The 14357-nt window shown below is 36.2% G+C and overlaps 1 protein-coding gene across 3 annotated transcripts in view; it reads left to right on the plus strand.

Annotated features, from left to right (window-relative positions):
- The window catches only part of LOC136870828 (protein CIP2A), a 251586-nt gene that overhangs the window by 5015 nt on the left and 232214 nt on the right, over positions 1-14357 (plus strand). For all 3 annotated transcript variants that reach the window (XM_067144941.2, XM_067144942.2, XM_068227137.1), the window contains 2 exons: positions 6436-6705; positions 10201-10443. In XM_067144941.2, coding sequence (XP_067001042.2) covers positions 6436-6705; positions 10201-10443 — 513 coding nt within the window. The remainder of the gene's footprint in view (positions 1-6435; positions 6706-10200; positions 10444-14357) is intronic.

Genomic DNA, 14357 nt, shown 5'->3' on the forward strand with positions numbered 1-14357 from the left:
CCTGTCTCAACCATGTATCCATTTTAAGACATTGTTTCTCAAAAGTCTGTCATCTGATCGAATCTAAATTTTGACACAATGTATAGGGTTTGTGATGTGTTACTGTACTTGCGTCCTAGTTCGTGAACCATGGGCAATGGCTGAGTGGCCTAGTAAGTGGTCCTAAGAGTCAGGATACCAGTTGCTATGAAATGGGAGTGGGCATCTTGAACATATTCTTAGCCATGGCCCTCCCTGTGCTCAGGTGGCTAGGATGAAACAATGTGCTGACTGGTGGTCCCTAACCCGTTAGAGAAGAGATCCTCACTGGGACTATGTGTAAGTAGGAGCGTCCTGCTTCACAGAATTTGCCAAGCTCAGAACATTTTAAGCAAGGCTCAAACTTATGGGAGTAACAGCCCTACTTCCATTTGACAGGCAAGGGACTCCTTGGAAACAACTTGTTGAATGAAGTGGAATTCGATGAGGAGCTATCAATATTAATGGGGCTTATGGGCGAAAGAAAGTAGAACTGGCTGAGTCTTCAAAGAGGATGTGTCTGGATGTGCTGAAAACCTACAACCTGTTTTTTCCAGTCTTTGACCGAGTCAGGAATGTAATGAATGAAATATATATAGGTGGAGCGCAAAATAGTACCTGTTTTTAAACCTGTCTCAACCATGCATCAACTTTAAGACATTGTTTCTCAAAAGTCTGTCATCTGATCGAATCTAAATTTTGACACAATGTATAGGGTTTGTGATGTGTTACTGTACTTGCGTTCTAGTTCGTGAACCACGGGTGATTTATTTATGACTGATAAATGCTATGAAATGATAATGGAGAGTGTTGCTGGAATGAAAGATGACAGGGAAAACCGGAGTACCCGGAGAAAAACCTGTCCCGCCTCCGCTTTGTCCAGCACAAATCTTACATGGAGTGACCGGGATTTGAACCACGGTATCCAGCGGTGAGAGGCTGCCACCTGAGCCACTGAGGCTCTAACAGCTCCACCATCAGCTTTTATTGATAACCTAGCATCACTGACGAGGAAAATAGGGAGTGATAGTTTCCCGTTGCTTTCTATATCAAATTGGAATGTGCTTTTACATTTGAGCCAGATTCAGGTTATTAAAAGATTAGTATTACCTTGGAAGGACTTACAATAAATTACAATAAATAAACTTGATATTTCCACCTATTCAATACTATTTTAATGCTGTTATTCAATTACAACATATTAAATTTCACAGGACTAGTTTTGACGCGGACTTGAGTCATCTTCAGCTATTTCGGAAAATAGGCAACCTTAAAATTCATGACATGTCTTAAAATGTTTGGCATGAAATCCAGTTAAATCTATAATTAAAACCTTAACTCATTAAAAACTATTATGACAAGTAAAAACTTGCAAGTCAGTCGTATGATAAAAGTTCATTGGTTAAATGATATTCTTATGATCAAGCTGTTGTGGAGTCCTTAAATTTGTTGGAACGATAGATAAAATATTGTGTTCCATTTCACTACAACTTGTATACTGCTGAACCATCTCGAAAAACGTGAAGGTTGGTCATATGGAATTTTCTGCATAAAATCTTCTATGTCTTAGGCCTATGAGGTGGAAACATTAAAGTAGTTTCTTGTGATGTTTGTGAAACCAATGTTTCCTGGTTCAATGCGAAACCTGTAAATATATTAAAATGCGGTTAACGATCCAGTGTTGAATGTGTTGTGGCTCTAATCAGCAAAATGATAAAGTGATTGTATGTAGGACTCGCCTCAAGATGCCGTGAGACAATGCTATTACTAGCCGCGCTCAATGAACAATGAGGGCTCTGAGCAGGTTTGCATGATCGGACGTAGCTAAAGAGGGGAAGTAGGGGTGGGTTGAGACGATGTAAGTGGGCCGCGCGTGTGGAGGGAGTCTGGTGGGCGTGGACTGCGGAACGAGTATCAGGAAAACTTATTGTGAATTATACATAAAATTAAATTCTTGTTTGGGATTTGAACATTTTTAAAAAATGCTATCAGGAAATCGAAGAGAGCTTTTGGAGTTTCAGATATATCATTGAGATTGAGGTTAGCGTTAAAATATTGGTCTATATGAATGTAACATAATTCAGTAGCATCCAGCAATGGTCCCTTGCTCAAAATCTCTAATATTTTAATTTTAATGTCCGCGTCGAAACTAGTCCTGTGAAATGTAATATGTTGTAATTGAATAACAGCATTAAAATTGTATTGAATAGGTGGAAATTATCAAGTTTATTTATTGTAATTCTTGGTTCAATACGGAAAAATGAAATTTCTTACGTTAATTGAAGCAGCTCACCAAGCAAAAACCGTAGCCTACCAATATATGGGCTTAAGAGTCAAAGTAGGAAAAATAGGCAAAGATATAAAATTTATAAAACATTGTATTTCGCAGAATTTGACCCCCAACTTTCTGAGAAGTGTTTTCAGAAAACATAAGGTTCTAAAACATCAAAGTAATGTACATTTAAAAACTAAAAATTTATGGCTAAAGAATGAATTAAAGTTTCTTCATAAGAAAAAAATCGTATTTAAACCAGAAACTGTATGAGGCTCACCTCAAGGCCACGAGTTTACTTACGGAAGCTCAATGGAACCTCTTCCAAGCTCAGGTTCAAGACAAACTTACCAATTTTCTTAATATCAAACAGACAACATTAGAGAAAAAACTTAACATGTTACATAACGAAATAGTAGCCAGCAAACCTTCCTCTAAAAAACCTAGGCATAATCCCAATGACGGATCAATAGATCAATTCCATACTCCAATAGACAACTTGTCTACAATTGATTTAAGTGAGGAGGAAAAGAGTATTCTTTCTAAATGGCCCAAACACAATTGGCCTAATGTTAATTTGGCCAATATAGCCTCTAAGTTAGTAACAGAATCTGAAGTCGCAATTCGTAAAATGCCACAAGATTTGCAGGATGATGTTAGGACAGACGTAAAAAGACAATTACAAAAAAATCTTTATTGCAAACAATAATAAAACTGGCGTTACGGCAGAAGTTTCTTTTACTGAAAGAAAACACATCATAGACCTTAAGAAGAAGATTCTAGACGAAGAACTTATCGTAACCAAAGCGGATAAAGGTAATACGACAGTAATTATGCATAAGGCCGATTACATTGAAAAATTACAAGTAACAACTCTCATTATTGTTCCGTATTGAAGATGACGTTAGGCATAGATATCAAGGATAATTAAATAAAAAACCACCTATTCAATACTTTCCACGTTTAATGTGGTTATTATCTACATGATTTTATGTAGACTCATTTGGTCAGGTACATGTTTCACCCATTATTTTGGGCATCTTCAGCCTGTAAACAACCTTTAGGTCAAGGTTTGGGGTCACATAAATCCTCTGCAATCCTCTTCAGCGAAAAGAAGATCCATTTTAGTTTTGGACATTTTCCATATTAAATAGATTAGGACCAAAAAACTTTACTGTATTGACTTATGTTTGTATATATTGTATATAATGTATATGTTGTATATAGTGTATATATTAGTATGTTTATATTAGTTAAAAAGGTCCCAAACCTTGACCTAAAGGTTGTTTACAGGCTGAAGATGCCCAAAATAATGGGTGAAACATGTACCTGACCAAATGAGTCTACATAAAATCATGTAGATAATAACCACATTAAACGTGGAAAGTATTGAATAGGTGGTTTTTTATTTAATTATCCTTGATATCTATGCCTACATTGAAAAAGCCAAAATATTTTTCGATGATTAGACCTTCACAGTGTCCAAGAAAGATCCAACACAGATACTTCAAAAATAATTAAAACAAACATTAAAGAAAGCAGTTTTTCTCTTTACGGAACAAGAAAAGACCAAATTGATTAACATGAACCCGGGCTTCCAACACCCAAAGCACTTCCAAAAATCCACAAGGCAGGAGTCCCCATTAGAGCAATAATAAACTATAGACCAAGTCCTTTTTACAAAGTAGCACAGTTTATTCAGAGATTCCTCAAACAACATTATAAATTTAGGGCTAATAAATCAATTAAGAATACTATTGAATTAGTTAACAAGTTGAACGACTTCGAACTACGACCCTACCACACAATACATTCGTTCGATGTGGTTAACATGTTTCCAAGTGTTAACACCAATAAGATAATACCGATGATTCATAACAATTTAAAAACTTAGTCACCTAAGCGTACTAGAGATACAGGACTTCATGAATTTATTAAGGTTGTTAATAGACATTACTTTATTTTTGATAGTATAATTTATAAACAAAATGGGCTACCAATGGGGTCTCCGGCCTCGGGGATTTTAGCAGAAATTTATTTGGATTTTTTAGAGGATCCCGCGATAGATAACGGAAACACGTTCAGTAACATACACCATCGGTCTAGGTACGTTGATGATGTATTCGTAGTTCTAGATGAGCGGATAACAGGTGCAAAGACCACCTTAAGTAAACTCAATGACATAGATCCGCACATCAAGTTTACCTTGGAGTCTGAAAAGAAGGGATCAATTAACTTTTTAGATTTAACTACCCTGTATTAAGAGACAGCCTCCTACTTTTTCCTTCAACATCTACAGGAAACCAACACAAACTAGTGCCACTATAAGATGAGATTCAACACATCCACAAGCTCACAAAAGAGCTACGTATTTCAGCCTTGTAGACCGGGCTTTTAGAATCCCTATGACTAAAGCTAATTTAAACAAGTAGCTGAATACTATCCGCAATATATCCTATGCCAATGGCTACAAGGCCTCTTTCATTGAAAGTATAATCAATAAGATTAAACATCGTCCGCAAACCACGCTTACCAAAGATAAACAAAGTCATAATTCCTATTCAACTTTCACATTTAATAACTACATTCACAGAGTCACCAATATATTAAAAAAGAATAATGTAAAGATATCTTTTCGCACAGATAACAAGAGTACCGAAGTTTTACACAATGCAGCTACTGTAAATAAATCTAACCCTTATCTTAGGTCTGGTGTTTATAGGTTCCAATGCAATGACTGTGGCAGCGCCTACCTAGGGCAAACTGGGCGCAACTTTAAGATAAGGTATGCCGAACACGTTAATGCAGTAAAATATAATAGATTCTCCGCAGTGGGACAACATATCCATGAGCTAAGACATAGTTTTACAAACTTGGAACAAGACATTAAAATATTAGAGATTTTGAGCAAGGGACCATTGCTGGACGCTACTGAATTATGTTACATTCATATAGACCAATATTTTAACGCTAACCTCAATCTCATTGATATATCTGAAACTCCAAAAGCTCTCTTTGATTTCCTGATAACATTTTTTAAAAATGTTCAAATCCCAAACAAGAATTTAATTTTACGTATAATTCACAATAAGTTTTTCCGACACTCGTTCCGCAGTCCACGCCCACCAGACTCCCTCCACACGCGCGGCCCACTTACATCGCCTCAACCCACCCCTACTTCCCCTCTTTAGCTACGTCCGATCATGCAAACCTGCTCGGAGCCTTCATTGTTCATTGAGCGCGGCTAGTAATAGCATTGTCTCACGGCATCTTGAGGTGAGTCCTACATACAATCACTTTATCATTTTGCTGATTAGAGCCACAACACATTCAACACTGGATCGTTAACCGCATTTTAATATATTTACAGGTTTCGCATTGAACCAGGAAACATTGGTTTCACAAACATCACAAGAAACTACTTTAATGTTTCCACCTCATAGGCCTAAGACATAGAAGATTTTATGCAGAAAATTCCATATGACCAACCTTCACGTTTTTCGAGATGGTTCAGCAGTATACAAGTTGTAGTGAAATGGAACACAATATTTTATCTATCGTTTCAACAAATTTAAGGACTCCACAACTGCTTGATCATAAGAATATAATTTAACCAATGAACTTTTATCATACGACTGACTTGCAAGTCTTTTACTTGTCATAATAGTTTTTAATGAGTTAAGGTTTTAATTATAGATTTAACTGGATTTCATGCCAAACATTTTAAGACATGTCATGAATTTTAAGATTGCCTATTTCCCGAAAAAGCCGAAGATGACGCAAGTCCGCGTCAAAACTAGTCCTGTGAAATTTAATATGTTGTAATTGAATAACAGCATCAAAATTGTATTGAATAGGTGGAAATATCAAGTTTATTTATTGTAATTCTTGGTTCAATACGGAAAAATGACAATTTCTTACGTTAATTGGAAGGACTTGACAGAAACTCTTTCATAACTTCAAACTCAGGTACCATGTACCGGTAATATTTATGTTGCTGCAAATGCCAATTTCAATTTATTACAAGATGGTATTCAAGTAAAATACCTTAATAATTGTGTGTGTGGTTTGTTTTGCATAGTTTATCTGTTGAAGAAATTTACATTTTTTTTTTTTTTTCCATGCGACAAATTCCTTTGTTTCAGATTTTGGGTGTATCTTCAGATATGAGTATATTTGACCCTGACAGCAGTGTGGCTGCTGAATTTTATGTTAGTTTACATGAACTTATGTCTGGATTGGAATCCAGATCTAGTTTAACATGGTGTGCTATCGGTACTCTTCAACATGCATGCCGTAACCCATCTGCTCGTGCAGCTCTAATACACACCTACAAGTTTACACCAATCCTTACCAGACTTCTTGGTGCCCAGTTAATACATGACAAGAAACTAAGAGTTTTACAGCTTTTACATGTAAGTATGGTTCTTAAATGGTATGTTGTTGTAGAGGTAAATATTTCAATGATAATCTGTAACTTTGTCTTTGCTGAGAAGGGGAGAGTATTGTATCTTGGAACAGTTTTGACATTTAATTTTTTCTTTTTCCTTTTATTTTATTTCGTGAATCCTACATGTTATTCGTCATTAATATAGGTCTTTCCACCTATTTTAATTCAGTTTGCACTGTGTTCAGTGTCAGAGTTAAGTTTTTAAAAGATGTTTTGTTGAACTCTGCAACATGTTCCAAGGTACAACATAGTCGTGTACCTTGGAACAACTTTAACAGTTATGACAGAATTACTGAATATTACAAAAATATTATATTTTTTGCAAGAAATGACATGGTTATTCATCTGTACATGAATACATAATATTAAACAGGTTGTGTCACTAGACACAGTATTATTCTCTCATTACAAGTCTCTGAAAATGACTTAAAAATTTGATGAGAATGACTATTAATAAAAAAAATAAAAAGAATCATATTAAACTAGTTTTGTTATCAGTTTCCTTTCATATTATAGCAACTGCAGAATCAAACACAGATTTGTTTCAGTGAACGTTGTACCTGGAAGTTATGAAATCTATTTCAAAGTGCTTCTATTTCTTTTGTCGCTGGGTGCCACAAGAGACGTTTGACTGTGGCAATTTCATTATGACTTGTTCCTCGGGGACGTCATGTAGTGTATCCTTGTCAAAGCTGTTTTCAGTGTTACCCTGTCTCTTTAAAAACTGAATTTTATAGAAAAATATTTCTCATATTCATGTATTTTACCAACGTAATATAGGTCTATGAGAGACTTTTTTGTTTGAAATTGAATCAGAACAAATTCACCTGGAAGATATGGGTGATCAAAGTGTAGGCCTTAAAAAATGGGGTTATCTGAAAGATCAGTCAGACTTCTGCGATTGTGGGGAGCAACAAACTACAAACTGTATGACTGTCAGTCCTGCCCTGTTCGTTGTACACTTCAAGACTTGATTCAAGCCACTGAAGAGGGAATTTCTGGGCAGACATTGTGTGAAACATGTTTTGTGACATAAAATGTATTCTGTTTTATTTGTATATAATACCTTATTTGTATTTTTAAGTTTCTCAACACTCTGACACGAAATAAATAATCCTCTTGCTGCTCTTCCTGCAGATCAGCTGCATAACCTGCTTCACTACCACTAGACACAAAATCAGGTTCCTCTTCTGAATGGAAAATATTCCTTGCAGTCCTTTTCTTTGCAGTCGAAGTTTTAAATTCATTATTTTCTTTAATAGTGGACAAGTTAGGTTGGGGATCATATTTGTCAGGAGTACCTGTTAGGATTGTTGGCTTCCCTTTCCTTCTTCCCCTGGTGCTCCCTGGTTTCCTGTCTTCAGCTGTGGGGAAGGGCCTAATAATATGAGGAGATATGAGAGGACGTCTGTTTTAATCAAGAGAAGAGAATAGCCCATGCTATGTAGACAACTTCAGATTATTGGGTCTAGATCTATTAATACTGCATTGGATTCAGGTGAATACAGAATAAGAACAAGATAATATTTTAAAATAGCATCTAAGAGAACATAGTGTACCTTGTAATGTACCTTGGAACACCTATTGTACCTTGGAACATGAGTAGGTGTAGAATCAAATCAAATAAAAATCTCTTTATTTGCAAATGTGGTGTCTACCTCGGTGGCAAATGGTACACTAAAATACACTACTGTCAAGCACTAAATATTAAATTAACAAGAGAAGAAAATTTTCCTATAATACAATAATATACAATTTACGCTAACAATTTTTTGTATTAAACACAGCTTATCCGTAATAAATTTATATTGTTTAAAAATTTTTACTTATAATATCTCTGTACTACTTACAAATACAGTCAACTGATATACAGTATGTGGAATTACTTCAAATGATACTATACAACTGGTATAAGATTAAAATTTACATTGCATTTATTTATTTATTATTATTATTATTATTATTAATAATTTTTACCCATTCTGGAACCTAAGTAGCATAACGACCTGCTGCGTCTTAACCAGAGCCCCTTTTGCCACCACTTTTCAGAGTTCCTGAGAAATGTAACCTGTGTAGAAGTTAGCCCATTTACATACTAACTTAGTGTAAATATTGAATGAATCTCTTTTACATGTGAGAACTACTAATATGCTGATTTGAAATGACTTTAAAAATACTTTCAAGTACCAAAATGCTTTACACTTAAATAACTTGGAACTGAAACCACAATGGATGCCACCAGACAAACTGTGCTGCCCAGGGTGGCAAAGTAACGAACTCAACTGATACAAAGTATGTTTACTAAGATCAAAGATAATGCAACTGTTCCAAGGTACAACACTCTCCCCTATTGTTGTCATATAATATTGCTTGAAACTTTTTATAGTGCTGATTCAAATTTTGTATATACATCGTATAACTTACATCACAGCATTATTATTATTATTATTATTATTATTATTATTATTATTGTTGTTGTTGTTGTTGTTGTTGAGCATTGACAAAGCATACAGTATGGGTGTAATATTAGATGATTTTGTAAAGAACTCAAAAGATTATTTGGAAATTATATATGATTGTTGGTCATTCTGAATGTTTTGCTGACCATAATAAAGCAAAAGTGGCCATAATTGCTTTAATTTTTCCTCTTATTATTCAGTATGAACAAGAATAAGCAAAAAATGCTAAACATGTTCATGCATCCAAAGAAATATGTACAGAATCACCTCTCTTATGCGACTTATTTAGAGCAGTAATCCTAGAGATGAGAGATTTTGCTTTCCAAACAATTTCTTTTTTCTTTGTAGTTTGTGTGTAAATACTGACTTACTTGACTTAATTCCTATTACTCCTGGGTGGAGCGTAGGGCACATACAAGAGCTCTCCATCTGACTTGATTTGTTGCCACCATTCCAAAAGTTGTCATTGAGATATTCGTCCGGTTTACTTTTGTATGGTTTCTGTAATACTTGATTCTCGGGTGTGCAAGTTATTAGCCCACAGCACCCAAAGCCCAGTGGAGGGGCTGCCTCCTATAGCATCTAAGCGTGCTGAGTTTCTGTCAGGGCTTCTTCTCTTAGCCTTTGGAGAACCAACTCCCTATACTACAAGGCAGTAGGTTCACCAGAGCCCCGCTAGCTGCTATTTTCAAGGTTCCTGTAAGGCCTTCACGACTACCATAGTGGTCCTGGGGCACACGAGGTCCCCACTGTACTTCACCCTTACAGGCATTGCCTTACTTCTCACATTGCCCATCTCCCACAATGTGGACGAGGGTTTGGACTTATGGGAGACGTGTGTAAATACTGAGTTGCCTTAATTAGTATTTCTCACTTGTAACAGAATATGGAGAAACTAAATTCCAATATTCTGTAGTCATTCTGTACTGAGTTCTTTGTATGATTTTATTTTTGATATTTGTCAACAGATTTGAAAAAAATGGTGTTCTCTGTTTATGCAGGAGCTGACATACGGTGTGAGAATATCATGGCAGGAAGCCCATTTACCTTTCTTGATATCAACACTGACACAGTGGATTGTAGGAAATGAAAAGGAGTTAGTTGGACTATCTTTGGGCATTTTGGTGAATTTATGTTACAAGAATCTACCTGCTGTGTACACTCTAATGCGTTCCGTAGATATTAAGGAATTTCTTCGAACAGTTTTGAAACTCCAGCGAGACAATGTTAACACGCGGGTTCAGGTAAGATTGATCATTAAAATAGACTTATGAGTTAAGTGAGTGCTAATGAAAGGGAGAAAGTAATGAACTTATTTTTACAACTTTTAGGAAACCTTTGAGAGTCCTTTCTCAAAAATTTGGAGGTCGGGTTTAGATTTTATATGTCCTGATATAAATAATTTATTAGTCTCTTATTGTGGAATCTTATCCAGTGATTATGAATCGTGTGAATATTTTTATAATTATTTTTTCCCCAGTAGATTATTTTTGTGACCTGCTGAGTACAAGTTCTTAGCAAATTGTTGGCATTAACTTCCATAGCATTGATAACGTTTTAAGAGTTAAAATAAACAGTTTCAGCTGATTATTGGAAATAAGAGAGGACTAAAGGCGGAAACACACTACTGTCACTCCACGTGAACTCGTGCCAAGCTGAGTCAGCGTTGAGGGGAGGTTGAGGATGTCACTGCATGTGGCGTGAAGACAGGAATCTTACTGCTCACGTTCACAGATCACAGTATACTTCATATGATAGTACATCCTGTTGCCTGTGCTGTTTCTGTTGCTATGAGTACGGCGGGTACATGAAACTAATTTGCGTAGGGAAGAAAAGAGTGAATATCACAATTTAGTAAGGGAGCTAAATGGGCATTCAAAAAGATTTCAGATGTACTTCAGGCTGAACAAAGATCAATTCAACTGCTTACATAATCTCGTGGATGAATAGGCGAAGTACACTTTGCATTTGCAACTTATTTGGAGAAATCCTATACAGGAGGCTTTCAAATATGAGAAAATTTCAAAAATGACTTAACTCGCCTGAAGGCTCTGTGCCATGGCAATTACCAATGTTCGTCGTGGAAGAATGAACTGAACAAAGAAGAAAAGGACTGTGCGGTAGTAAATTAATCAGACAAAAAGCATTTATTCACCGATCTCTAATTCAACAGGATAATTTGCAGTTTGTGTATATTTAAATTATTATTATTATTATTATTGTGACAATAATCATAAGTACAAGTGTGCACTATTTTCAACAACTGAATCCCTTTTAAAATTAGTACATTTCAGTGCTCCCCTGTGATTTTTAATTCCTTTCCTATTTTGTCCCATGCCTCGTGCCGCATTTGCTGGTTTCTATAGTTTATCGAACCTGTACCATATACATTCTTATGTACCCCCACCAATTCAATGAACATTTCTACCACATTTCTTTCATATCGCTAAAAGAAACTGCTTCTATTGACACCTCACTTCGCCAGATATGTGCTAGAACAGAAAAATGTACTCCACGTGTGGAGCGCCGTCACTAGATTCTACGTCACGATGACATTAGCCGACGTGAACAGCCGTGACATGAGTGCAGTGTGATCACTCTACATTTCGTACAATGTGGAAAAGGCATAGCAGATCTTTCTGGACATGTTCGATTACATCATGCTATGCGCAAACTCACGTAAAGGAACAGTAGTGTTTCCGCCTTAAGTCACCAGTATTTAGTGAAGTACCATCATTTTTCTTTACATGTATGTCTAAGCTGAGCTGGGAAGAAAAGGGAATTAGAATTAATGGGAAAAGGCTAAATAACTTGAGATTTGCAGATGATATTGCTTTACTGGCAAACGACTTCGAAGAGCTCCAGACCTTAATTACAGATCTTGCATTAGAATGTCAGTTGATTGGCCTAAGCATAAACCTTTCCAAAACAAAAGTTATGTCCAACGAATGGGTTCAAGCTGGAAATGTGAATATTAAGAACATGCCATTAGAAGAGGTCAGTGATTACATCTACCTTGGCCAGATTATAAATATGACAGGTGATATAAGACCAGAAATCTATAGGCGCATCAAGCTCGGATGGCAAGCATTTGGAAGGAATTCTTCAGTATTAAGATCAAAAATGCCAGCAAATCTGAAGAAAACAGTATTTGACCAATGCATCCTTCCTGTGCTGACTTATGGCTGTGAGACTTGGACTCTGAACGAATTCACAAAAGGGAAACTTCGGACCGTGCAGAGAGCCATGGAAAGGTCAATGCTAGGCTATACAAAGAAAGATAGGAAAAGAGCTGATGACATCCGGTCTGTTACAAAGGTTAAAGACATCTTAGAGAGAGTACGCTCCTTAAAATGGCAGTGGGCTGGCCATGTTGCACGAAGAAATGATGATAGATGGACAAAACTAGTGCTGGAGTGGAGTCCGAGAGAACATCGAAGGCCTAGAGGAAGACCACCGGACAGATGGGACAAAGATATCAAGAAGATCGCTGGTACCACTTGGATGAGATCTGCCCAAGACCGTTCTACTTGGAGAAGACTGTTGAAGGCCTACCTATACCCACGACTTAAAGAGGCCACATCATTTTAATGATTGAAATGGCTGATTGTAATTGTAATGTTACAAATTATAAACCTGAGTGCTCTTCTGACCCATTGTAAACAAGAAGTGATATTGAAGAAACCCTCTTTAATATTCGAAATGAAAGAATGAAATTTTGTTGTGCAATGATGCTCTTGATTTAAAACACTGGCAGCGCATGCTAAAATGCTATGTGCGGTCCACCAAGCAAGTTGGCTGTGCATTTAGGGGTGCACAGCTGTGAGCTTGCATTCAGGTGGGAGGAAGATACTGGCTATGAGTTGTAATCAGCCCAATTAGGGATTAAGTTGTTTAATGAAGTATGGTGAAAGTAAAGCATGGCAAAATTTAAAACTGACTTAGCAGGGCTCCTGTTTTCACCAGTTGTGTATCCCTCAGAGGAATTCTTAACTAGATCACTGGACAACAAATTTGACCCTTTTATGTGCTAAATGAAAGAAACCTCCCTTTTATTAAGAAATTTAGTACTGAACATGAATATGATAACAAAAACGCCAGATTGGCTCCAATTTACTGATGAATGAAGTATAATTACAAGAGTTATATTTTCTACGAAAATCTGCTTGATGTTGTGTATTATAATATTCATTATCACTTATCTTGACTAAGTAAATTTTGTCTTGCATTCCCTGTCAAGTTCCAGAGCATTCCTTATGATGACTGTCCAGCATCCTTGCCTTCCACTTTCCTTAGTAACGTTTTTCCATTCATGAGATTTGCTAGGTTCAGAAATGAAATCTCTGAACCATTTGAAATTTATACTGGTCTTCGACAGGGAGATGGATTATCCCCTTTGATGTTTAATTGTGTCCTGGAAAGGATTATGCGTGAATGGAGTAGGATATGACCTCCGAGTGTTACGATTGGAAGAAATATTCAACCAAATTGTCTTGCATTTGCTGATGATTTGGCTCTATGAACAAATAGTATAGAAGAAGTAAAATTTCAAGTAGAGGAACTAGGAAGATTAGCAGCGAAGTTTGGGTTGAAAATATCGTTTGAGAAAACGGAAATGATGCCATCCTTTAAAGTTGACACTCCACACATTACATTAAATAATACCCAGAAAATTAAATTTGTAAATAAATTTAAATATCTTGGTGAAATTGGCACTTGGAATGCTAATTAAAAAGCATCCATAGATAATAGAACTCTTAAAATTGAGACGGGCACAACAAATTACATGGCCGAGTTACAAAAAAAAAAGTCTTTCAATTAATGCTAAATTTTGCCATTAGGGTGTAACTCATCATCAAACCAGAAGCATCGTATGCAAGTGAAACATTATTCAAACTAAATACCCAAGCAACAAGTGACAAACTGCAGGAAGTGGATAGAAGATTTCTCCAGACAATTATTAATAAAAAACATCAGGTTGATGGCCAGTGGAGACTTTTACCCAATCCAGTAATGTACAAGGAAAGTGAATCAATTATTGACACGATGAGAAAACGGAGGGTTGCATTTTTTGGACACACATACAGTTTACCAAATTTTTGACTCCTAAAACAGCTTTTTGATTTCTTTTGGAATAGTAAAACAAAAAACACTTGGT

Source organism: Anabrus simplex, chromosome 1 (assembly GCF_040414725.1).
Source record: "Anabrus simplex isolate iqAnaSimp1 chromosome 1, ASM4041472v1, whole genome shotgun sequence".
Taxonomy (NCBI): domain Eukaryota; kingdom Metazoa; phylum Arthropoda; class Insecta; order Orthoptera; family Tettigoniidae; genus Anabrus; species Anabrus simplex.